The sequence below is a fragment of the Nothoprocta perdicaria genome, unplaced genomic scaffold (assembly GCF_003342845.1).
Source record: "Nothoprocta perdicaria isolate Ctin4 unplaced genomic scaffold, notPer1 scaffold_149, whole genome shotgun sequence".
NCBI lineage: Eukaryota > Metazoa > Chordata > Aves > Tinamiformes > Tinamidae > Nothoprocta > Nothoprocta perdicaria.
Window position 1 is genome coordinate 404,503 of NW_020454638.1, and position 24,571 is coordinate 429,073.

At 36.6% G+C, this 24,571-nt stretch overlaps 1 protein-coding gene across 4 annotated transcripts in view; it reads right to left on the minus strand.

The window, feature by feature from the left end:
- CAMK2D (calcium/calmodulin dependent protein kinase II delta) overlaps nt 1-24,571 on the minus strand; it is a 134,180-nt gene that overhangs the window by 47,346 nt on the left and 62,263 nt on the right. For all 4 annotated transcript variants that reach the window (XM_026034602.1, XM_026034601.1, XM_026034600.1 and 1 more), the window contains exons 3-5: nt 11,656-11,710; nt 3,340-3,405; nt 724-796 (exon numbers count right to left, since the gene is read on the minus strand). In XM_026034602.1, coding sequence (XP_025890387.1) covers nt 724-796; nt 3,340-3,405; nt 11,656-11,710 — 194 coding nt within the window. The remainder of the gene's footprint in view (nt 1-723; nt 797-3,339; nt 3,406-11,655; nt 11,711-24,571) is intronic.

A 24,571-nucleotide genomic window follows, 5' to 3' on the forward strand; every position in this document is an offset into this window, starting at 1 on the left:
ATTTTTTGAGGTTTATAAATGTTTTTTTTTTTTTAAGGAAAATTTTAGGAAATGCATACAAGCTGTGAACGTCTGCCAATGCACAGTTGCCAAGGTCATATTAAATATTTTGTCTCCTCTGCTCTTTCCTCCTTTACTCGCTGAGCACTCACTCAGAGACATTAGTAACTGTGGTGGCCGCTGAGGTGAAAACCCCGCAAGTGAGGAGCTTTCGATCAATTATTAACTTCTCCCGTCCAATTTAGCCGGCAGCATCATCGCTTGCCTGAGGACTCGTCACCCTCTGGTGCAGCAACGCGCGGCCGCTTGTTCTGCTGCCGCGAGCCCGTCTCGGAACGTCAGATGTGGGGGTACATCTGGAACGTCAGATGTGGGGGTACATCTGCAAGCTGACACACATCACAGCCAACGGCCACCTCCGCATGCCAGCACAGCGGGACACGGAAACCCCTAAGGAAATACCAGTTCGACAGCACGGCATCAATCCAGCACCTTGGAAGGAGACACTGTTTTGGCAACCATTCCCCCTTGTGCCATGAGGTGTATTAGGCCTGTAGACTTGCAAACTGGAAAGAGGCATCATGCATTATTGGCTCCTCGAGTTGTTTGGAGAGTGAGCAGGAGAGGCAAGGGAACATTGCAGCACCCACCCTCAGCCCCTGCCCAGCGAAAAACAAAACAAAACAAAAAGTCTTATCCAATTGATGGGCACCAGATACTGACCTTCAGGTCTCTGTGCACTATGCCATTTAGGTGACAATGATTAACACTTTCTAGAATCTGCTGTATACAATGACTGCAAAGATACAAGGGCAGAATGGAGGGGAGAACATTTTAAAGGCACATAATCACATCAAATACAAAAGAAAGTAAAACTTAAAAAAAAAGTATAAAGAACAAAAGCAATTTCCCATCTCCCGACAAGTCCTGCTTGCACACTGAACTGGAGCCAAACAATGTGGAATACAGAGATACTTCCAGCTCTAGCGCATCCAAAAAAAATCARATCAAAACAAAAAGAGCCCCCTAAAACAACCCCAACCAAGGAAGCAAATCAAYGAAAACATCTAACATGGAACATATGACACCTCTAAGGCAGAATCATTGTGCTACACTTCCATTCAGCAGTATGAAAGCCTTTTCCTTTTCCCAAAAACTACTATAGGAAAAGTAAATGGGAAGCAATACTTAGTAATATATTTTCCATATCTTATGATTTATTTTGAAGTTAATATTACAACAATGCTGGAACAAGAATGTGTTCAGAAATGAAATGATAAAAAATKAAACAGAAAAACCCAAAAGTGAAGGAAAAATAAAACATTTCCCATTTTGAATCTAATACTTTCCTCAACTATTAATAGAGTAATGCCAAGTCATTCAAAAAGGAGGCATAAATTTCCATTTAAAAGAGAGTCAAGCAATAGTTTGGTTGGGAGTCACTCATCAAATGAAAATCTACATTAAAAGATGGGGGCAAAAGTTTTATTTTGAGCTTAAGAAACAAATTAGCACCAATTTTTCCATGTCCAGGTTTGCAAGTTTTGGCCAGCCTATAATGCCAAGAAGCACAATTAAAATTTTCATCTTTTACAGCATTGCAACTGTGTCAGATGTTTTTTGGTACCACATGAACTTAGAAAAAAAATTTAAACATTACATTGCGGCAGAAGTGTGTGCCTAAGTAATATAGAGCGGTCAGGGACCAAGAATCTGATAGTGCTCATCTAAAACATATTGGCCATGGAATTTAGAAGGAATGGTCATAAATCAGTAACTGGAGCCCAAACCTGAAACCCTTTCTTATGCAAGYAGCTCACAACTCAGTGAACTGCACTGCTCACTGGAATAAGGACTACTGGCATGAGCAAGGGCTTGCAGGAGCAGACCAGTATTATGATGATGACACAATCATCTATAAAGACCATAACTATCTCTAGAGGGATAACACACACATACACTATACATATATATATATAGACACAAATATATATAAATATATAAAAAAGAGATGCATGACAACTACATATTTCACTGATCAATTTTTTACTAAATATATACATATATATGCTACATATAACACATATAAACATATGCACGGCCTCTTCAAACATATAATAATTCTAAAAACAAAAAGACATTACAGTTTTTCCTCTATAATCACAATTATCTTAGAACACACAAGGACACCATACGCTGGCCTTTGGCATCAATATTGAAAATTCTGCCTAATTCAAGATGTTTAAAATCATGCAACTATTTGTGAAATAGTTGTATGTCTGTCTCCCCGCATCCTGTCCCCTGCATCTCACCTTAACTACTGGTCTGGTTCTCTACTATATCTTATTTTAGATTTAAAAGTTTGAAGTAGTCACGTTTCTATCATTTCCCTGGCAATTAGACTATTAAATAGTGTGTGGACACTTGCTAACCTATAGCCTAATTTCTCATTTGTTCATTATTAACCTACCACTGTTSTAATAGACACTTTCCAGGCATGTATTATGAATTCCTGATATCAAGAAACGGCTGACTATTATGCATATTGAATATTTATCACTAGCAGTACGTGATTACACACAAAATCATAGCGATTCTTTAAATTTACTTTGCAAGTAATTTTCTGTAAAGAGTGCAGCAGTATGACAAATTTTATTTAAATAAAGTAATTGATCACGGTGTGTCACATTTATTACTAAATGAGGGTAAAAGGACCCTTAACTGAAAAAATGTCCCTGCTACTTTGTATTAGCATGCAAACATGGTCATACTCAACTTGTTCTTCAAGTTTTTGAAACAAGCACTTGCAGTAAATTACTAGAGATTTCAGATTTGAGTGCAGATTGTGCGATGCCCGGACTAATTGGTTATTCAGGAAACACAACAAAGTGTTTAAATATGAAAATGAAATTAATCTTTCTGGATCCAGATCAAATGTGGTATTCAATAYTGAATTATTTTCAAAACCAACAAGCATTTCAGATGTCTACTAACAAATATGAGAAACCCTGAATGACAAAGCTGTAATGTTATTTCYAGTTTACAAAAAAGAAAATTGAAAAAGATTTTTTCCACAAGCTAGCCAAGGCTTAAAAAATTTTTMTTTGTTAAAAGACAAAATTTCATCTTTTTTAGATCAGCAGACAGAAGATTTTATGAATTTCCCATCACACAGTCTTAAGCTCAAAACTCCAAAGCTCTTCCAGGTCTGAGAGAACTCTAGGAGAAATCCTAGAGTCCCAAATGCTGTGCTACTCTAACAGATGCCAAACACCATGAGATACTTAAATAACAGTGCTAGAATTACAAATGGAAGCATCAGAAAAACAAATTACTTACCTGGCATCTGCTTCACTGTAATATTCTCTTGCAACTATATCTTCAAACAGTTCACCTCCAGTGACTCTGTTAATAAAAGCAAGATAGGCAAGGATCYTTCAGAAGTGAAAACATGCATCTTAAATGTAGTTCAACAGGGAAAGGTCAGGAAGGAATAACCAAAATATCTGTACAGAAATGAAAGAGGTCTTGACAACAGCGTGGAAGAACTGCATTCTAAAGTCTGTCAATCTAAATGTTATATGAATAACAAGGCTGTGGTGCAAGAGCATCAGAATTACCAAATGAAAACAAAGCGCATTGGGCAAGATGCCAACACTGAGAAAAGGGTGTTAAGAGTAAGCAACAAACCCATAGGGATGAAAGGTTACTGACCCACGAGGAAAGCTGTAGCTCAAGTTCTGAAAAGCTCAGGATAAATGGAGAACTGCAACAACCAAGCTGCAGTTAGAGTTAAAGGAAAATTCAATAATCCTTAGAAGGGTCGCCACGTGTAGATCGAAAGACAACAGAGACTGAATCCATGTGCCAGTCTGATTGCAATCTTGTTGTTTTGCTAAAAGGAGAATTACTGAGTAGGAGGGAGACACATTTCAGTAGAAGTGGAGTATCTTACTCAATTTAATGGCATTTTAGACTTTTTCTTTTTTCTTTTTTTTTCTTTTTTTTTTTTTTCTCTTGAACAGCTTTGATTTTATCAAGAAAGGTGAAATACTCTAGTGAAGTCACCAATTACACGAAGAGGCATTAACAGTATGAAGAACTGTACGATCCAGAAGACGAATAATAAAAGTAAAAACAAATACAAGTGCTATTATTCAATCAAAGGAGGACAGCTCAGAATAAACGACCAACAGGATGCTGCCATAGTCCTGGAATGCTTTTAAAATAGAGACACAAAAACGTTTTTCCATATAGCAATGAAATCATTCCCCAAATATTGTGTGTCATTCTGGTAACTCATATTCAAGAAGGGGGCATAAAAACAACAACATGAACAGAGAGTTGCTACTAGACTATCCATTCACTTACTCATCCTGTCCTCTCAGAGGAAGCAAAGCTAGCACAGCCTGTCAAAACAAAGTTCAAGACATCCATGACAACTTTCCAAAAATAAATATTGAAGACAGAGAGCATAAATAACATAAAGGAGAGCTGTGGGAGACAATGCTGCCACAACAATAAATGAGCATAAAATATCCATGAGTAAATATAGGCCTGAAGCAGGTTTTTAACTATGATATAGCTGGGATGATTAAACGGTATTTGGCAAAGAAACTGAGACAGGTGTTCTTTTAAGATGGAGGTTGATGAGCTTTTTAACAAACTCATAAAACTTGGCTGCCAGTGTCAGCAAGAGACTGGGCTCAGAAAGAGGACGATCTTTSCAGTTCTACACTCTAAATTTTCTTTTATTGAGGATGCTGGCACACTTCCCCAGCAAAATGCACATCTGAATGTATTCAGATGCTATGTTTGACTGCTGAAAGCAGACACAGGCCCTGAAAGGCACGTGATGTGGAATACCCACCTGCACAGCCTCAACAGGGCACCTTGTACAGGACACATGAGTTAGCCTGGTTCCTCTTTCCCAAAACGTCAATTCCATGAAATACTCATATTTCAATATTATTTAAGAAAAGCTTTCATATAGTACAGTCTGTTGTTCATAACTTYCCAAACTTAAAACTCTTTAACTTAACATCACGTCTCAATACTTTTTTTTTTTTTCAAATACTGTCAAAAATTAGGAGTGAGGATATTTGAAATCTTACAAACCAAAATATTCATTTTCAAATTGCTGTAATAAAGAGCCCATTGTAGGTTCCAGTTATTTAGTCATATTAGCTGAGGATAGAAATTAAATGCTCAGTCRGTACCTCAACTCTCTGTGAAAGATGGTTGAATTTTTTGTTTTCTTTCTTCCATATACATTTGAGGTACATCATACCTCCCTGAGTTTATACCTTTCTGAGTTCAGAAAGTAATCACTTTCTTACAAYAGAAAACTATTTTGAACAAAAATCTGCAGTCAAGTCTGTAGGAAATAAAAAAACATGTTGCCTAATTTGTACTCTGTCACWCTTCTTGTGACTTCTACCTTCCAGAAAGTGTTGCTGGTTTGGTGTTGCTCAAAAGCTTGMTTGAGGCATATTTTGACAGTCTCTGAGATCTCATTTTTCATATACATTTATCTACTACAGTTTACCTAAAGAGGACTAATTCTCATTTTGTAAAATGAGAAAAAACAAAGCATCCTTTGATGTTATTCTTCCCTGAAATGCTCATTTGTGATGCAAGCCAAAATAAAAAATGAAAAAACAAACAAACCACAAAGTTTTTGTCATCCAAGGGAGTCACATTGGAAAGAACACCAAACCGGTGCTTGTTCTACTCAGACACAGAAAAAAAACAGGAGGCTTTGCAGTCCTGAACATCTGAGCTGGTGTTCATTGTTAAAAGGTGAGAAAAGCAAGAACAGAACAGGAGAATTTCATGCTGACAAGCAAACAACTAGTCAACAGCTAGTCACACTGTCACTTTGAAAGGCAAATTAGGAGCAATTGCTACAAGTCAGGCAGATGCCTAGAGCGATAGGTAGTGCAGGTGCCCAGGGAGAGTCTGCCCAGAGAGAGGTGCCCACAGAGAGGTACCTGCAGCTTCTGGGCCTTTACTCTTAGAAAACTCTTAATAATATTAGCAGTGTATCTGGTCTGAGCACACTACATGAACTGACAATGTGTCCTTGCAGCAAAGGAGGTCAACTGTTTCACGGTATTTCCAAGAACAAGGGCTGGTAGGTTGAGGGAAGTGATTCTTCCCCCCGTTTGCTGGCACTCATGTGCCCRGTTTGGGGTTCCCCAGTACAAGACAGTCATTGACATACTGGACTGAATCTACAGGAGGGCTACAAGACAGAGGATAAAGAGCACATGATGTACAAGGAAAGACTGGCAAAAGTAGGCTTATTAAAMATTAAAAGAATAGAAGACTCAGAGGAGATCTCTGCTGTCTACAGCTCCCTATGGGGTGGACACACAAAGACAGAATGAAGCTCTAGAACATGGGAAAATCCAAACTGATATTTTTTTTCAATGCTTATTACTGTATTTTATCATGAACTTGTTTCCCCAAAGAGGTTTTGGTATTTTCATCCTTAAAGATTCTCAAAACTTGACCATCTCCTGAGCAACCTGAACCAATTGGACCTGCTTCAAGATGAGAGTACAGTCTTCTGTAACCTATATTATATATCTATAGATGTAGATAATATAGATATATATATATAACCTATACATAACCTATAGCATTCCATGATTCTATATTTAAGGAATAGAACAGTTACCAATGATTCCTGTTGTCCTCCATACAGTTTAATACCAAGATGGCTTCAAAGTATTCCAGCTCCTTCTTAGACGTCATTTTGCTAAGTGTATTTTTTCACCTATATCTTCAATTACGACATATGATGACTAGGAATGGAGTTAAGATATCTAGTTTGAATGTGGACTACAAAAATACAGGAGATCCTTGGTCATGACTTTTCGCTTGCCTACCAAAGGACTGAAATGCCCACGACCTGAAATTAAAGTTTATGTRCTCTTTAAAGAATGCATGGCTCAAGCATTACTGTGTTGTTACCATTAGGAGCAAAGTGACTTACATGAAGATGTATGCCAAAATCCAAGAGGTACTGATCATAAAGTCCAGAAATACTCGGATTGGTTTTTGAAATCCAGTTACATAAGTAAATTAATATATACTACATCTATGTTTCCACTGCTGCTTCTGTTTAACTTTTTCTAATAGCTTAATTAACAGAACACTGATACACTATACCATGCAGGAAAAAAAAAAAAAAAAAAAAAGTGCACTTAATTTTGAAGGTAATCTAAACTATCAGGTTAGATTAGATCTCCAACCATATGCAGACAGTCTATACAGAATGTAAGGGAAGATTGTATAAGGAAATAGTAAACAGGAAAAAAAAAAAAATGACCATGCACTAGAAAGTTGTACAAACTGCTGCCAAGCACTTGCTCCCCAGGAGATGAAAAGCCAGGAAGTAAACGGATCTGAAGGGCTTTCCACTGCAGGTGTATTGCCAACGTCCACGAGATCCGAGTTCATGACATTCACTATAGGGGCTCTAGTAACTTCAGCTGTAAAAGCTGCAACAGTCACTTGTTCTCACAAACTATTCTTGTTAATTTGCAACCTTCTAAAGAGCTTGCTAACAAATAAACATGGGAAAACAAATAAAGMATGGAGAAGTGTAAGCACCATGTAGAAAGCAAGGCTCTCTGCAGCAGGTATGTCCTTCAAAAAAATGGCTGGGAGAAGCGAGCAGAGGATTTCGCATACRAAGTCTGTTACATTCATTTAATCTCCAGGGAACCTTGTTAAGAAAAATTTTAACTGCTCCTTTCAAAAGTGTTTTTGACTAACTTTCTATACATGCTGAAACAAATTATTGCACTTAAAGTGCTAAAAGTCAAAGCCTGTTGCAAACATTTTAACTACACGTTACACACAAAAAAAAGATTTACTTCACGTGCCATATTTATGTTGTTAGAAAAAATATATATGGTTTTCAGCAAATATTTAAATGCCACACAACAGGTTCTCAAAATGGCAATGCTAATACAAATCCTCTGCAAATGATCACATTAGCTTTGTTTCCTCCTGGCTTATATTCCTTATKTTTAAACTGCTTTTGTAAGTAAAGTGGTTCAAAAATTACCACAGCCACGTATTTTTACATTTATCTGTGACCTTTTTCTTTCTGAAAAAGAAAAGACACAAAGGTTCAGGTACTTACCCCTCACAGAGATTGTTCTGCAATTAGGCCTTTTAAAATTTATTTTTCTTTCTTCTGTACACTATAGTATCTCCTCTTAGAATTCTACAGCAATGCTGGAATTCTCAATGTAGCAATTGTTGTATCTCAACAACTGCATTAAAAACTGGAGACTATGAGAAAAAGAGAATCTAATTGACCTGCATAAAAGAGTCTTCAAGTGCTGCAGCTGTTCCCATTCAGATACAACAATGAATACTGACAGAACTGATTGCTTGTGAACTCATATAATATCATTAACATCGAAAAAAATCTTATTTGTGCTTGGTGACTGGAATGGGTTGATGGAGAGAGAGACAAAGCTACAATTGCCTTAGCCAAAAATGGGATGAAAAGTAGGAAATTTTATGAAGACCATTACTAATTTTACTGTGCACATTTTGTTAATCTGAAAAAAAACCATTTCATTACATCTAGCAGCAGAAATATGGCAGGAACAAGTACTCTGCTTGAGAGAAGTATCACAGGAGGCTGTGATGTCTTATTTTCTAAGACATGTGGAACCACATTGACAGCTCAGTAACAAAATTCCCAGCCAGTACTTTCACTGAGCCCTCAAAAATCTCTACTTTCTTGCTTGAGTACAAAGTAACTACCAGGCTCCACAGTTACACTATCATTTACATATTTCAATCTTACACTGAGAGATAGAGTCAGCAGCCAAAGGCAAAAAGAATGTATATGGCATGTCAAAACATTRCTTCAGTGCATCTATTTTGTTTTAATATGTACCACTTTTCACAGGAACACTCCTATCTTGCAAATAGAACATTCTTACTACCAGAAATCACATTTTTCACACTTACATGTGCAGAATCTATATGGATTTGAAAGGGCTTCCATCTTTCCGTTTTACATTAGAACGCTTCACCCAAATGCAAGTCTGTAACATGGTACATTAATCACTTTTTTTTTTCTCCCCTCTTCTCTATCAGTGAAGTAATACAAATGATGCTTATTCTTCAGACAGCAGACACCTCTATGAMACTAATTCTATCAGGATTATTAGGAATTGAAAACAGAGAGTGACAATCATTATATTCAAAGAAAAATACTCTTCCCTTTCCCTCTYTCACGTGGGATGTAGTCTCAAGGGAATTTCTAAAGAAACAGTAGTACTGAATCCCACACAGTCTGAAAGAAATCAGTAAGATAAAGACATGATGGCATGTGTAGGTGGAATGACAGTGTTACACCACAGTCAAACTCTAGTGGAAAAAAGAAGTAAATAAAAGCATGTACTTGACCTTCATATTCAAACAGTATTTATGATGTGCTTTTGACAGATCTTTCATGGATATTTAAATAAGCCAAAGAAGCACACAGGAATTCAGGGAAGAAAAAAAAAAAAAAAAAAAAAAGAAAAAGGAAAAAAGAAAAGAGAAGTTTTCTTAGTTAGGATTAGTGAAAATTAATCGATATTAGTGAATATTAAAGCAACTACTTCTTAGCTCATATGTAAAATTACCACTGAACAGCCACTTCCTACTAAGTAAGCCACTTCCTACTAAGTAAGCAAAACCTCTTCAAGAATTTATCCTGCTTTCTCAAAGACAATTACCAGTCAGTGCAGCAACCACCTCTACCACTTCAGATATTCTCTCATTGCAAAATAATTCTTTTTGACAGAAAACCAAAACTACATTATCAAGACAAAAAAGCTGTGCATATATATTGATGCCTTCTTTAAAGAGGGTGATAACAAAAACACAGGGTCTGCTCCAGATGTCAGTGTAAGAGTTCATACACATGGAAAGTTAGGAATTAGACTAACAGTGAAATAATAGAAATTCCATTCCAACRCAGAATGTTTGGCAGACAAGCTATTTTTTTTTGGCAGGAGGGTATTTCTTAGTTATATATTGCCTTTATATTAGTATTACTGCAGAATAGTGCTTTCTATTTGTTCTCCAAAAATTAAGAAATATATACAGATATCTACGACATTGATGTTGTTTAAGTGTCATTGCAACCATTATCTCCTGAGATGGGTCTCACACTATGTACACAATTTAAAGCCAAAGTGCACTAAGTGCAACTGCAACAGGCCATAGTTTCTAACCATACATAGCCCATAGCGAAAAGGCTCTCTGTTTATAGCAAGGACACTGTCTTTGGAAGTAGTTATTCCACATCTATTTCTTGGGAATGATCAGGATTAAGAACATTTTTTTCWCTTCCACATAGCAAGATTTCCTTTGTATACATAAGCTTAAAAACAAATACCATCCCCAACAACAGAAGAGCGTACAGGGAGCAAGTATGCATGCTATGCCCGGGAGGATTTCTGACCCAAGAGTCTGAACACTTCTCTGGGACATACAGGTCAGATACAAGTTGTGCCCACTTCTGATCAGGCTACCGAACCCCGAATTCCTTGACTGCACACAGACTATCGATTTAATATTTCTATCTTGCTAGTACAGTCCTGCCTTGAAAAGGTCTTCACAGATTTCTTTGGTTAAAAACTATGCCAGAGAATCGGGAGAAAGAGAGGAGAGATTTGTCACATCCATAAACATAGTCCTGGAAAAATCCACATTTAAAACAGATTGTTTTAATTTAAATAAAGCCATTTTTGCAAGAAAATTCCTAGCTATGCTTGCCCATATCCAGAACCAAATGCAGTAACTTTCCACATGAACGGAAAATTTTGCCTGTCCCAAGGAAGAATTAAGAACTTTAGTGCTTTAGTTTTGTTTTCAAATTAACCTGTTTATTAGCCTGTTACATATACTTCAATCTGTCAAATACCCCCTTCCTTCTTTTACTAAACAGCATTATATAAGAGAAACAAGCTCCAACTCAACAAAATACATGTTTTTGTTTTCCTCCGTCTTATAGACATGTATACACCACACACATCCACACCATATGAACACAGCCCCCAGGACTCAAATTCCTGAAACAAAAGAAGAAATATGACAGAAGCTTCCTTTCTATAAGCTGACCATTTTACATTCAGACTGGTGTCAAAATTCAAATAATCTTACGTATCAGTTAAAACCGGAATAAAATTTTCAAAGAGTCTTTTTCTCTCTAGGAAACTCAGGSTTGTTTTTCAATCCAGCAATAGAGATTTTCTGTGAGGAAACAATTCCTTTACATGTTTACTTATACCTCCTTCAYCGAACAATAAGCTTGCAGCAAATTATTGCGTCATACATTTTCTTTGTAAGTGTCATAAAGCTTTTATTTATGTGCCTGCAACTCACATTTATATCTACTTCAATAGTAGCCCTACTTATTCAAAAGTTTTAATGTGGAATTCTTAAAGTAACACAAGACAGTTCTCACACATGGGAATTATCATCTATTTGTCTATTCCTCTAGCTCCATTTACAGTTTGTCCAACTTGTCRCACCGAAATCAAAATTTATCTTGTGAAGAATTTACATCCACAAGTTTTGCATACCACATGCCCAACATGATATGTATGGAAAATACATACTTACAAGTCAAAGACTAAGTAATGGAATCCTTCTTCTGATATGCTGTCATGAAGCCGCACTATTAAAAAGAGGGAAAAAGGAAAAAAAACAGGTCATATTATACATCTTTTTCCTGTGTGTCTTTGCTTTGGGGAGAGGGAAGAGGGATTTTAATTCTGTTGTAAAGCTGGTGTTGTATGTGCTCTCATCTGCTTTTCAAGTTTCTCTACACTACAAATTGTCTTTTTTATCAAGTGAGGTAAACAGCGACTGCAGAGGGCTGTGCGTGCAGCTCCTTCTGCAGTTGCTTTAAAGGCGACGGGCCTTGCTTGGGCCGCAGCAGCGTGCTGGAGTCGCTGCCTCCTCCCTGCTACACGCATGCACACGCCTGTGGGACACTTTCCTTCATTCTGAGTCATGGTTAAACAAACGCTAAGCCCACAATCAGACACTAATTAAATATATTTTCTTAACATCTTTTTTTTTCCCCACTACCCAGAACCTCTGATTGACCTTCTATTATTTTAAACCATATTCTTAATGACATAAAACTACTTTCTCAGGAGCATTACCATCTTTAAAATTGCAAGTAAAGCAAGAAAAAAAGACCCACTAATCATAGATGGCAGCAGAATAAATACTTCAAGTGCTATGTTAATAAATACCTAAATCAGACAGTATGTGCTGGTTTTACAAAAGAAAGCATTCCCTGGTTTGAGTTTTAACCAAACAAAAGCGTTTAGTTATATCAAAAAATAAAAGCAGAAAGCAAACCTATACACTCAGTTTTACTGACTCAAGATTTCTTAAACAATAATTAAAAAGGACTTTAATAAAAAATAATTGCCTGTAGTCCCCAGAGTAATTTGCTCTTCTCGTCATATCTGTAGACTCACTTTTAATTAAATACCGGTACTTTTACATCATTTATTCCAAATATTTAAACAAGCTAACTAGTCAGACAGTAACTAGTTTCACCCTAACACTTGGTCAAGTTACTCTATTACACAAGTCATATAGATATTGCATAAAAATATTGTGCATTTGAAAGTCAGCTTTCTGTTCCCTGGAAACATCTTTCTTCTCCGAGTAATAATATACTACACCTGCAAGTGAAAATGGAACAACCTGGTGCAACTGCCATTTATTCCTCCTTTAAAAACAAAAACAAACACCCTGCCCATCTCCATCCTGTGAAATAAGGAAAGGGACAATATAGCAAGAGAAGAAATCTTGAGAATAGCATGCTTATTTCTAGGTTTATTTACATCTCTTCAAAGTATGGGTTTAACTCCCTGGTGATAAGTTTTAAAAAGCTATCATATTCATTTATGGAAGCAAGACAGCTAAAATAAATCAAATTATCAAGCTCCAAACCTAAACACATGCGAAGCTGCTCACAAAATGAAATTACACAAGCAAGGAGCTCATGTTTTTTTGTTTTTAATACTTAAAATGAAATTGCAGTTTCTAAAGCAAACTTTCCTACAACACATGAAATATTTGTCAGTGGTTTGATCCATAATAGTATCATTTACAGAACCATATTAAAAGTCAGGCTACCCTAAAAACACTTTACTTTCAAAACCAAATTGATGGAGAAGCGCAAGAGAAGGACTTTCAGATTTCCCCAGATGGTAGCTTTAAATATTAATCATTTTTCATGCAATACATGACATTAAAACAGGAAAAAATCCATTAAAAAAATAAAATAAATATGTCTTTTTTTCTTAGCAATATTTTGCCTGAGGAAACATCTTGTGTTTATACAATACTGAAGAGAAAACCAGCTCTTGGCTGACTCACTGCCCAGAGCTTGTGATGATTTCAAAGAGCCAAGTAGGTCTAAATCAGAATTTGTGGTTTGGCTGCTTCTGCACTCAAGGCTTGTCTTTATTTTTTACAGACTACAACCTTAGAGCATGAAGGACCAAGGTGATAAAATGAAATTGTTCTACTATAGTAGCATTTTAGGCATTAGAGGGACGTATAGATTAGAAAATTAGAGGCAAAAATAGTTGAAACATATAAAATGCAATTGGCTAAAAAGCTAGTGCAAACCTCCGCTGTGACAATAACTAACTGAACACTAACAGCATAACAACAGCAAGAAATACAAATATTCCAGATATTTCTGCTAGGGCATTTTTTAAAATTTTTATCTTCAGGAAATACCACTCCATTATTTACTTATTTTTTTTCACTTATTTATGGTTGCAGCCTGCAAGTTCAGATTTCAATACTCCCGAATGCCAGTTTTTTCAGGCAGTCCAAATTTGGGATGCGATGTTAAGTGTGAGCCCAGAAAAATATCCTAAAACTGCAGACTTAGGATTAATATCCCCCCAAAGTCACACCTATCATCAGAGAGGCAATAYTGAGAGTTTTTTTTCCCTTAAATATTCCACAGTGAACACATCTAATTTGGCAGCATTGCACTACTTCATACAATAGTGTCCAAGATACTAGTGATGAATCACTACTTAGATAGTGAGTCAGGAGTGGGAATTACCTCAGGCCCTTGGATATGAGATGCAGCATAACCCTAAAATAACGAGAGCAGGCCATACATTTTGCCTACGTCCTTCTGGAAAAGCTTAAAACTTTTTAAGATTTAATATGCAGTAAACCATACTGTTTGACAGCAACTGCATGTTTCTGAAACCAACTAGTAAGAAACAGAAGTAGGGATTTTCTGTGAGCACTTTTTTGATTCAAAGCAACATTCCTCTCCTAGTTGTTTGCTTAGACACCCTATTCATACAGAGAGGAATCTTTATATTAGAATTCTGTTGGGTGCTGAGATGAGCTACCAAGTACTGCTTTGCCAGGCAAGACTTTTTCCAGCAGAAAATGCCTCATCCATTTCCAGATGAAGCAAAGCACTAATCTCTTATTATCACCCTATTTTGAATGCAGAAATCTTTCTTGCATGCATTTATGAAAGTTACCTCTTGGGTAAGAATGAGGTCAGCATAGACCCTGAAGTCACAGGAGAAGCCTCAGGTGCATTTCTTTGCTGCTGGTGCTAGGGAATTGCAATGCCCTCCCCTCTCCCTTTTTTTTTTTTTTTTTTTTTTTTTAAACAATTGCATCTACCACTTGCATTGCAAGGGGTAGCTACACATACACATAATCCTATATTAAATACTTAATATTTATACAAACTGAAATAGATATACCATTGCTGGTGTTACATAGCTACGTTACATTGATGTTCGTAGCTCCACATAGAACAGTAGCTTGTTCTTATTATTTCAGAGAAGAAAACTATCTTTCCAGAGCCAAGAGGCATCTGTCACATCCTTGTTACTAAGCACAGTGCTATGTGAAGAAGCTTCTAGAGCTTCACTGCCTGCCTGAAAATGGGAGGCATTCTCACTCTGTCATCTAAAAAAGGGATGCAAAACTTTACCTCGCTTCTGATTTGAAAATAATCGGGATTTGAAATGTTGAGCAATGTTTCTCAGTTTTKTGAGGTGATTTTCCAACTAGCCAAGCTCTAGCCTGACCTGTCAGTGGGGATTTCTTCATGGATCACATGCTTTCTCTTCTTTTCCTCTCCCAATATCTGACTCGCATAAATGAGAGAGGTCAAATCCTTTCCTGAATCAGGATCACATGCCCATGATGGCCTGAGGCAGTCAGGGAAGATCAAAACTGTCTTTTGGCAATTGCTTGGTTTGGATGTGTCAGTCAGTTCAAATACAGCTATATGCCATTTAACCTGCTAGGTGAATGAAAACCCTAAATACTCATGGAGAGAGGAGGAAAATCTCTGGTGAAGACGAGACAGCCTGAGACTCTGACGCAGAGGGTACACAGCAGCAGAGAGGCCAGTGCAGGATGGCCTGGAGCTTGCAGCGCATTCTGCCGTCTGCAACCCAGCTCTCCACTAGAGAGGTTAGGGGATGCGGTGGTGGTAATTTAAGAAGCCATCTGCAATAGTTTAACGGGTGACTCACTACAAAAAGCATTGGTGTATTCAATTCAAACTTATCCATTTCTTTACACAAAGTATTAGGCAGGATTCAGAGGAGGCAAACTACAAGAGAGCAATTACAAAAATTACTCACTTCATGTAAGAACTCCGATCAGTAACCCACACTGCACCTCCCATTTCTTCAGAGACAAAAAGCATTCGACAGTGCAAAACAGTTCCACTCATCTTTTGTGAAAAGACTGCAGTAAGAGCTAATTACCATTACCTGGAGCTGGGTAGTCCCTGAGTGTTTCACCAGTGCTGTCATGAGCAGGTACCTTACATGGTGGAAAGGATGCAAGACATTAGCTTTTTCCCTCCTTCACACGGTACGACTATTCCAGCGGGTTAGAGAGTTGTTAAACAAAGCTTTGACGCAGAGGATTCAGCAAACAACTTGAAATACTTGACAGAAAGTTAGGGAGCACAGAGGTTTTTCTGTTTTCAATTTGAAAAATAACTACAAACCCACTAAAYCAGGACTATTTTTCCTTGGCTTAGCACTAGCTTTCATCTGAAGGAGAGATGGTTTCCAGTTACCCATCTATGCCTGCAGTTATAATTTAAAGAACTCTTACTGGCTGTGTACTTAGTCACCAATCTGGGCAAGCTCCAATAAGAGAAAAAAATAAAATGATCTTCTCTGTTTGACTTGTTGTGCCTCACTGTTAACATTTCATGTCTATTTTACAGAACACTGCTTGCTCTGATGGGCAACAAACAAGTTGATTATCCCTTTTTTCCCAGAATTTTTGTCTTTAAAGAAAAAAAAATAAAATCACAGAATTCTACATGTGCTTTCCTCACAAGTACAATTCCAGGGGCATATTAAAAACGGTTATATTGATCTTTCACTTATGGGAAAAAATCTTTTAAAAATGAACTTAATTATTTTATGAATTAAYAGAATGATTTTAATCTTGGATTTCATATGAACTGGTATGCATTTGCCACCAGGCATCAGATAAGCTGTTGCATTCTGAAATACTGAGGTAAATCAAAGCAGCCAAACCCTTATCATTCCACATCAGAAATATGCAACAGAAATGCTTTTTGGTAGTATTGAACCTGCTCACTTTTCTGTATCCAAATGCCTGCCTATGAGCATTTCCTGCTCTCTGGCAGAGAGTGCCTAAGCAAAGCTGCCTTCCTGCAAAGTGGAAGATCTGTGGTGTCTGAATCCTCCAAGGACTCAGATACACCACCAAAGTCACCCTTTCCCATCTTTCCTAAGAATATGTCCAGGGTAACAAGGGAAGAAAAACAAAGCTACTAGTAGAACTTACCCAGAAACTCCCACAGATGCCAAGACCGGAGTCGTTATAGCAGTGCCGTTGACGAAGGCTGCAGTCAAGATTCTTCCTATAGCTTTTAGTCTACATCCACAGCTCCCAAACTAAGTGCCATAAACAGAGATTTCCATATGGAAGCAGAGCTCCAGATGCAAAAGTTTCTAACCACTGCTCAAGAGTGCTGCTGGCTGCACTCATCAGACATCTGCTTCTGCTCCCCTGCAAAATCTTGTCAGCAATTTCATTCCCCTGCTCTTTTTTCCCCAYACTCTCACTACTCCCTTTTCTTTGTTATACGGTATAAAGAATCCTTGCTACTAGAGCCAAATGCTTTAAATCAGTGGTGCTTGCCACAGACACAACTTTAGCCTCCAGACATTAAACCCAATACAAAAAAAACATGTTTAAGTCTATACTGCAGTCATTGTTATGCCTACAGCTCCCACAGTCATTATCTTGTCCAGATCAGGAATTTTTCTGAAAGTTAAGTTTCAACAAGCCTATTAAAAAGCAGATGAGTACTTAGATAATCTACACTGAATCTCTGCTACCACTAGCAGACTAATGCTCAAGACCCAAGTCAAATGGTCGAAATCTCAAACACGACCACAGAACAGACTGTGCAGATACAGCCCCTGTACTGGGTGAAGCAGACTTGGCAGCTGTCTAGAACAGAGACGCTGCTGCATCCTGTGTGCAAGAGGAGGTGCAGGATGCCCAGGTCACAGAGAAGCGCTCAGCTCTCGCCATGGGCGACTGACAACGATCCTCAGCATGTAAGGAAATGTCCYTTTTCCCACACACACACCTTAGCAGCGCAGAATCTGAAATTTGGGCAGTGTGATTAAAGCCGGGAATGCTCCTTACACCTATACTGCTTGATATCTGATACAACTCCTCTGGGACCATGGCAGGCTATTATACAGGACCCTATAAAATAAAGCTTCTCAGTTACAATAGAACTTTGGAATTACTAATCAGAGCTGCTATCTAAACAGTCTGAAATATTAAGAGGCTAATGTGGTAAGAACAGTAGTACAAACGCTCAAGGGCAGCTGATTCTTGAACGACATCAAACATAGAGCAATGCTTTGTACATCTAAGATACTAATCCTCCTCGTGCTGTTAAATACACAGGCGGCGCACAGYAGCACTTACTACCCTTGCTCTGCCTCGTGCGAGGCAGCAGAGCTGGGCTATTAACAAGCCTGTGTTCAGCAGCAATGAATGAATGAGGCTCTACAGTTTACACATTCTTTCAAAAAATAAGCAACTTGTTATTACAGTGCAAGTGCATAGTCATTTAGGGTCAACAGCTTGTGAAAAGCCCATTTAAGCTCTATATGTACAGTACAATGAAAAAACATAGGAAAACCAGGCATTTTAAATGGGAAGGCTTCATTTGCCCWCAGGGCATTGTAACATTAAATATTAACTAGCACGAACAAGATGCCACACATTCTAAAAATACTCATTAGTGACAAACACCCTCCTACAAARGTCCCCACACAATAAACTTCTGTATCCTGAACAAATACCAGAAATATTTATATGCCTTCAATAAAATCCCTCAAGTCTAAGGCATGTGTAGAAGTCAGTTTTTCAAACTATTGGCTTTGGCAAAAGAATCATGCTATATAGAAAATATAAAGTGCSAAAATAGACACCATTTCAAACTGAACAAGATGGTGTGAAAGCATACGGCCTCAATGTATTGACACTTTTGGCATGAGGGAAAAAGAAGAAATTCTCTTTAAATTCTTGCTGGATTAAGTCTGTCATGTTAAATAGGTCATCAATAAAATGATAAATATTCTATGGGAATTTTATGGGAATTTCTATGGGAAATTTCAAGGAAAGAAGAATACTTTGTAATCAGGAGGAGCTCATTGAGCTACTAATTCCCTAGAAAGAGAGAGCAGTTTGTCAAGTTTAAACAGATGTTTGTAAGCACAGACAAATCCTCAGCTATACAGGTGTCAGCAGACCACAAGTTTGCTATCAAGAGAAACTTAAACAAAAACAATTAGTCCAAAACCCAGAAATCTATTTGCCAAAAATCAAATATTCTAAATAAAATTTACTATTTCTTTAAGGAACTGAAACRAACATTACAAAACCTACTGCTGTATATAAGCAGTTTTCAAGGAAAAAAAATTCATGATTCACTTTTTTATCTTATAGTTTTTTGTTGTTTTCTAATACATAATATTTGCGTGTGTGCATGTATGTGCACATATAGAGGAGAACACTGTGGAATTGTATCACAATGTGTGAACCTAAGTAGAAAGTCTAGAACGCACTTTTARATATTCATGTATAAAAATAGCAAAATTCTCCTCAGTTTAGAAAAATAAAGAACAGCGCTATATTMAAACATAAGGACCACACATCTGTTTTCATTTACAATAAAATCCCTTGACTTACTAGAAGTTTAGTATTTCAAGCTAAACAAATTCCTCTTTGTCATTTAATCCCTAACCTTCTAATTTTTAATTTTAACAAGATATTTATAAGCATGACAAAGAAGTTACAAATGTGATCACAATAAGTCCCATGAGGACTGCTGCATGGATTGGAGGAAAASCTGACACGATTCTTTGCTGAAAGCAAACAGTATCTCAGCTGCCAGTATTGATGCTTTAAGTAACAGCATCTTTAAAAACCTTTGTTAAAACATGTAAAAAGAGGAATTACACAAAAATTATGGAAGAATTTCATAGAGTACTAGCTAACGAAAGGAAAATCTGTAACACAAGGATGTTATATTAATTAAAATAAACAGGTCCCAAAAGCCACAAGGCATGAAGTGATGTAAAAGATTGAATGAAAAACTGAAATTTACTCAGTATATGAATCTAACATGCTAATTAGACAAGCAAAATCAATCCAGTAACATCTGCTAGAGAGTCAGAGCTTTTTTTTCTGGTTTTTGTTTGTTTTACAGTTTCGCCAAATATAAATGTAGCAAAAGAGGGAYTGACAGGCAAAATGAAGATGAAAAATGAAAATCCTTAAAACACGGAATTCAATAGGCTTTATTTAGATCTATATTTAATATTCCTTTCTAACAGAAAATAGTTCAAGGCAACTCTGACTGGATCACAAGAAAATAAAACCTCACAGAGAGCTGCCTACCTGCCAAGGGTACTATCTTCCTTTCCATATTCGTGATTCTGGCTAACACGGAAAACAGATCTATATTAACAGTATGTATGACCTACAKCTACACATTTGCACAACTGGACATATTGCAGGCATAGTCACTGAGCAGGGCACAGCTTTTTCCTCGGCTTTCCTCTTTTAAAACACTTTGCACACAGAAATGCAACCCATTTTACAATGATCACTCAGAGAAATACGTTCATTTTTAAATGTTCCCCTTTCATAGCAGCTAGGGACCAAGGTATTTAAAGGTGTAAGATTATGGAAACAAACTTATTTTGAATATTTTAAAGAAAAAGAATAGCAGAAAGCCATAATCCTGATTAATGAAATAAGAAAAAGAAACACTAACTCCTTAACTAGAACTTGTTCTGAAGGCAACAAGCATGTACCTAACCATTGTAGACAACGATTTCAAGGCAATTAGCACATGATTTAAGGCACCATTCATAACAAATACTTTTTGAGAATCTAGACATAATTCCTTCAGACAGTGGTTGCTGCAGTTTAGATAAAATTCCGGATATTTGCAATTTTTGACCCTTTCAGCTCTAAAAGTTCATCCATTAGTTAATCAGAAATAAATGAAAAACAAAAGTTGGAGTCAGGAACTTAATGAAAAATAATATTAATTCTTAATATTAATTCTAAACCTTCCTTCAATACTTCAAAAAATCAGAAAGTCTATKAATAAAAAGTCACTTGCTGTTCTTCATAAATTTCTTCACATATATTTCAAAATGTGTCACAGAGATAACATCTGTATTCAAGGTAAATCAATAAAATACTTGATCTAAATGTTGATTAGAACAATAATGTCTTGTAAAGTAAAGATAAAAGATCATTTATTGATTTGGTCAAACACTGATCTATTAACTGTGCAATAATTCARTTCTTGCACACAACTTGCACTGGATGACCACTCCTACACAATTACCCCAAATGAGAGTATTTGCAGTTAAYTTGAACTCTTGATTTGAATAGAGGAAATATTGGAAATATTGTGCATATAAATCCACAATATGATTTTTATGGTCTCTCAATGCTACAGAACAGGAGTTTAGGAGATTCAAAGCTTACAAAGGGTCATTCTAAKAGCTGGAAATCAACTAAAGCATAATGATATACACTTACTGTCTTATAGATCATTACACAATTATCTTTTGCAATACTATAGAAATGATGAATATATTAAATGTGATCTACATTTGCATCTTACTGTTACAAAGTGCACGGGGATTTACTCTAACATTATGCCTTTTTCTGTCCGCCCAGGGCAGACTTAAAGTTTGACATTCCCTCTCACTTCCTCCGCCAACACACTATTTTCCTTCTATCATAAAAAAAAAAAAAAAAAAAAAAAAAAAAAAGAAAAAAAAAAGGAAAAAAAATCTTGCTGATTTAAAACATGAACATTCTTTTTCTGTAAAAAATTATTTTCATTTTTTGACAAAAGAGGCATTTTCTAAAAAATAATTTTATGAAAAAAAATGAAATTGATTTTCTTTAAGCCATGTAATGTCAAAAAGATCAATCTGGTCTTTTATTATTTAATAGAAAGTGAATTTTAATGATTAAAGTTTTCATTTCTTTCTCCTCAACATAAAATTGGCCAAAGAATAATGTACCTTTCAAAAAATCAAAGTACTTAACCACTTCAAAAATCGAACAAATACGCTTATACAAATAAACACATAAATAGCAAGTCTTTCCCACATGGACTGTCTATTGAAAAACAGAAATTCTGGATTGAAGTTCAGTTTTCATATGTTACTTTCTTTTACTAATATTCTAAAACATTAGAATGGTACATTCCAGGGGCTTCCATTAATACTAAATAAGGAGCAAAGACTCCTGAAAATTGGCAACATCCCTACTTCAGTTGTTTAAGTTGAATCTCCATAGTGAGACAAAAGACACAACTAGGATGTTCATATATTCAAAAATCCATTAAWCTTGCTCAGAACAACACAGACACAACTGCAGTTTGACCCAAAACCTTCATAAAAATGGTTCTTTATTCCTCTAAAAGTAAACTCACCAGGACTGACAGTTCAGGAAGCCTATCACCTAATCTTCCACAGCAGTTTCTAATGGTAAGTCAATCAGACAACTGCAGATATCGGAGAGACATACCCTGGACTTCTTGGAAGACTTAAGGCTATGCAGCCTAGGGTTACAGTCTTCTCCAGTTTCTTAATCTCAGCTCACTCAAACCACTCACAAACCTAGTCCAGCCTGCTGCAGAACCTGCCTCCACTAGACCCCAGACAACAGGCACCAAGACACTAGGTCGGCCCCACCTGCAAGCCCAAGTGCACAATTCATGGATCTGCATGTCCAACAGACTGTAGAAAGAGTAAATTCAAATATATGCATCCTTGCTTTACATTTGGTCTACATTTTACTGCCCAAGTTAATGGACAGCAAAACAAGCACCCTGGGATTGCCACATTCACCTTCCCGTCGCCCTTCTCAGACATTTTCAAGTGTGAGCTAGAGAAAATAATTTATTTAAGCTGTTGGTCAATGAAAGTTGAACATTGCAAGAGTCTTGTTTTGCTCATCCAAGAAGCTGCCTTCCTGAGTTGAACAGGAAGCTAGTGGCAATAAATGTTGGAGCAAATCTGTAACGGACTCCTTTTCAGACACCGAATTTGTTTCCAACATGATCATCATATTTGGAAAGAGAAAGTGACTCTTGCAGGAACTGCAGCATAAGAGCACCATGAAACAGCTGTCTGATTTATTTCTGAACTAGAATCCTCCATCCTTTCAGTCAAGATAAATCCTTAAAAAGAAGAGAGGAAGCAACAGACAGCCCCCACATCACTTTGTGCAGAGCAGGTTTCTAAGCCATGTGAACAAGTTACGTCAGAGATTTTAAAATTTATGTAGGTAATAGCACAAAGTGCTAAGAAAGCTCAACTCTCTCAACTATTGTGAGAACGAGAATACAAAGTACTTCCTAGACTCCAGCGCTAAATATAAATTGCTTAAACATTCTGCATAAAGTAGGCTAACAACTATCATTCTGTATATGAAAATACAAAATGCAAATTCCCCTGCCAAAACCATTACTGCTGACATGCTGACCCCCTTAGAAAAATGGAAAGTCAGAAAAATGCTAGTATACTTTGCTTTTTCACAAAGCTATACTCAAGATCTTCATGTGAAAAAAAGAATAATCATAATACTGAACTGTAAAAACACTATAAAGCTTGTTTGTCCCCATCAAACTGAATGAATAAACTTTAAGGTTTTAATATTCACATTTCTTTTATTATGAAATGTAAATGCATTAAGGAAAGCCAAAACATACTTGTAAATACCGTAACCTCGTTGATTTTCCAGAGAGAGGAAAGAGGCACAGCAAGATACGCCTATTTCCCAGAAAGGAAATTCCCCAGCCCTGCTGCTTGGAGGTTGCATGTTAAAGTCATCAACTCCAAGCACTTACCCCAGTAGAGAGGTCAGATTTTTCTAAGGAACACAGAACCGCRCATTTCTCTAGCATAGCTGGACAGGCGCCATCAAACGCTAGAAAGAGTGACAGAGCGGCTGAGAGAAGACTGAGGACTTTATATAGTACTAGTTACCATTTGGAGGGAATGTAAAGAGCCTCATTTAATTCAGAGACCTCCAAAGTTTAGGTCTGACATAAAAAAGTTTTAGTTGCTTTACTACATTTTCTTCTTTGCTTTTAAAGCTTCCAAGTTTTCAAAAAAAAAAAAAAAAAAAGTTGTCTTTAAGAATTGTAGCAATTGATCTCTATGGAAAGATGAAAACTGAGGATTAAAAAGAAAAAAAAAAAAATCATTTTTCCTTGCTGCTTATTGGAGAGTGTAGAGTGAGTTATACAGATACCCCTTGATAAAACATTTGTCCACACAAGAAAAATGTTCTAGTTTACACTGTGTTGAATTAAAACAAAGTTTATACTCTTTCAGTTCACATTAAAACAAAATATTAACTATTTCAAACAAACCTTTTTCCCAGTTCACACAACAGTAGATGGTCACAGTAACTAAGGAAATCAATTTAAAAATAAAACAGTATTTGGTTTTGTGTAATGCAACTTTTATATACAGTCAGAACTAAAATTCTACTATCTACATAACAAGAATAAAAATAGGTAAGACTGTGCTAGTAGAGGGAAGTATGATATTGTCCAAACAAATTTAATATCTATTTCCCATTCTTAAAGAATCTTTTTCACAAGACAATTCATTCTGTCTATAGGTGCACATGACAGAGAAATTCACATTTACAGATGATCAGTGTATTTCAGCCAGATGTTATCGTGAGGTGGTTATGAATATTAGGCTTAAATAAGCAGTTCATTTTTAAAGACCTACACAAAATTATATTTATGCAGATTGAACATGCACAGCACAGAAGGAGCCACTTCAATACAGCAGGTACCACATTTTGAGAGCATTTGGAATTTGAAGATTTCTGCTCTTGGTACTAAGGTACATAATACCAGAATATGAAATTT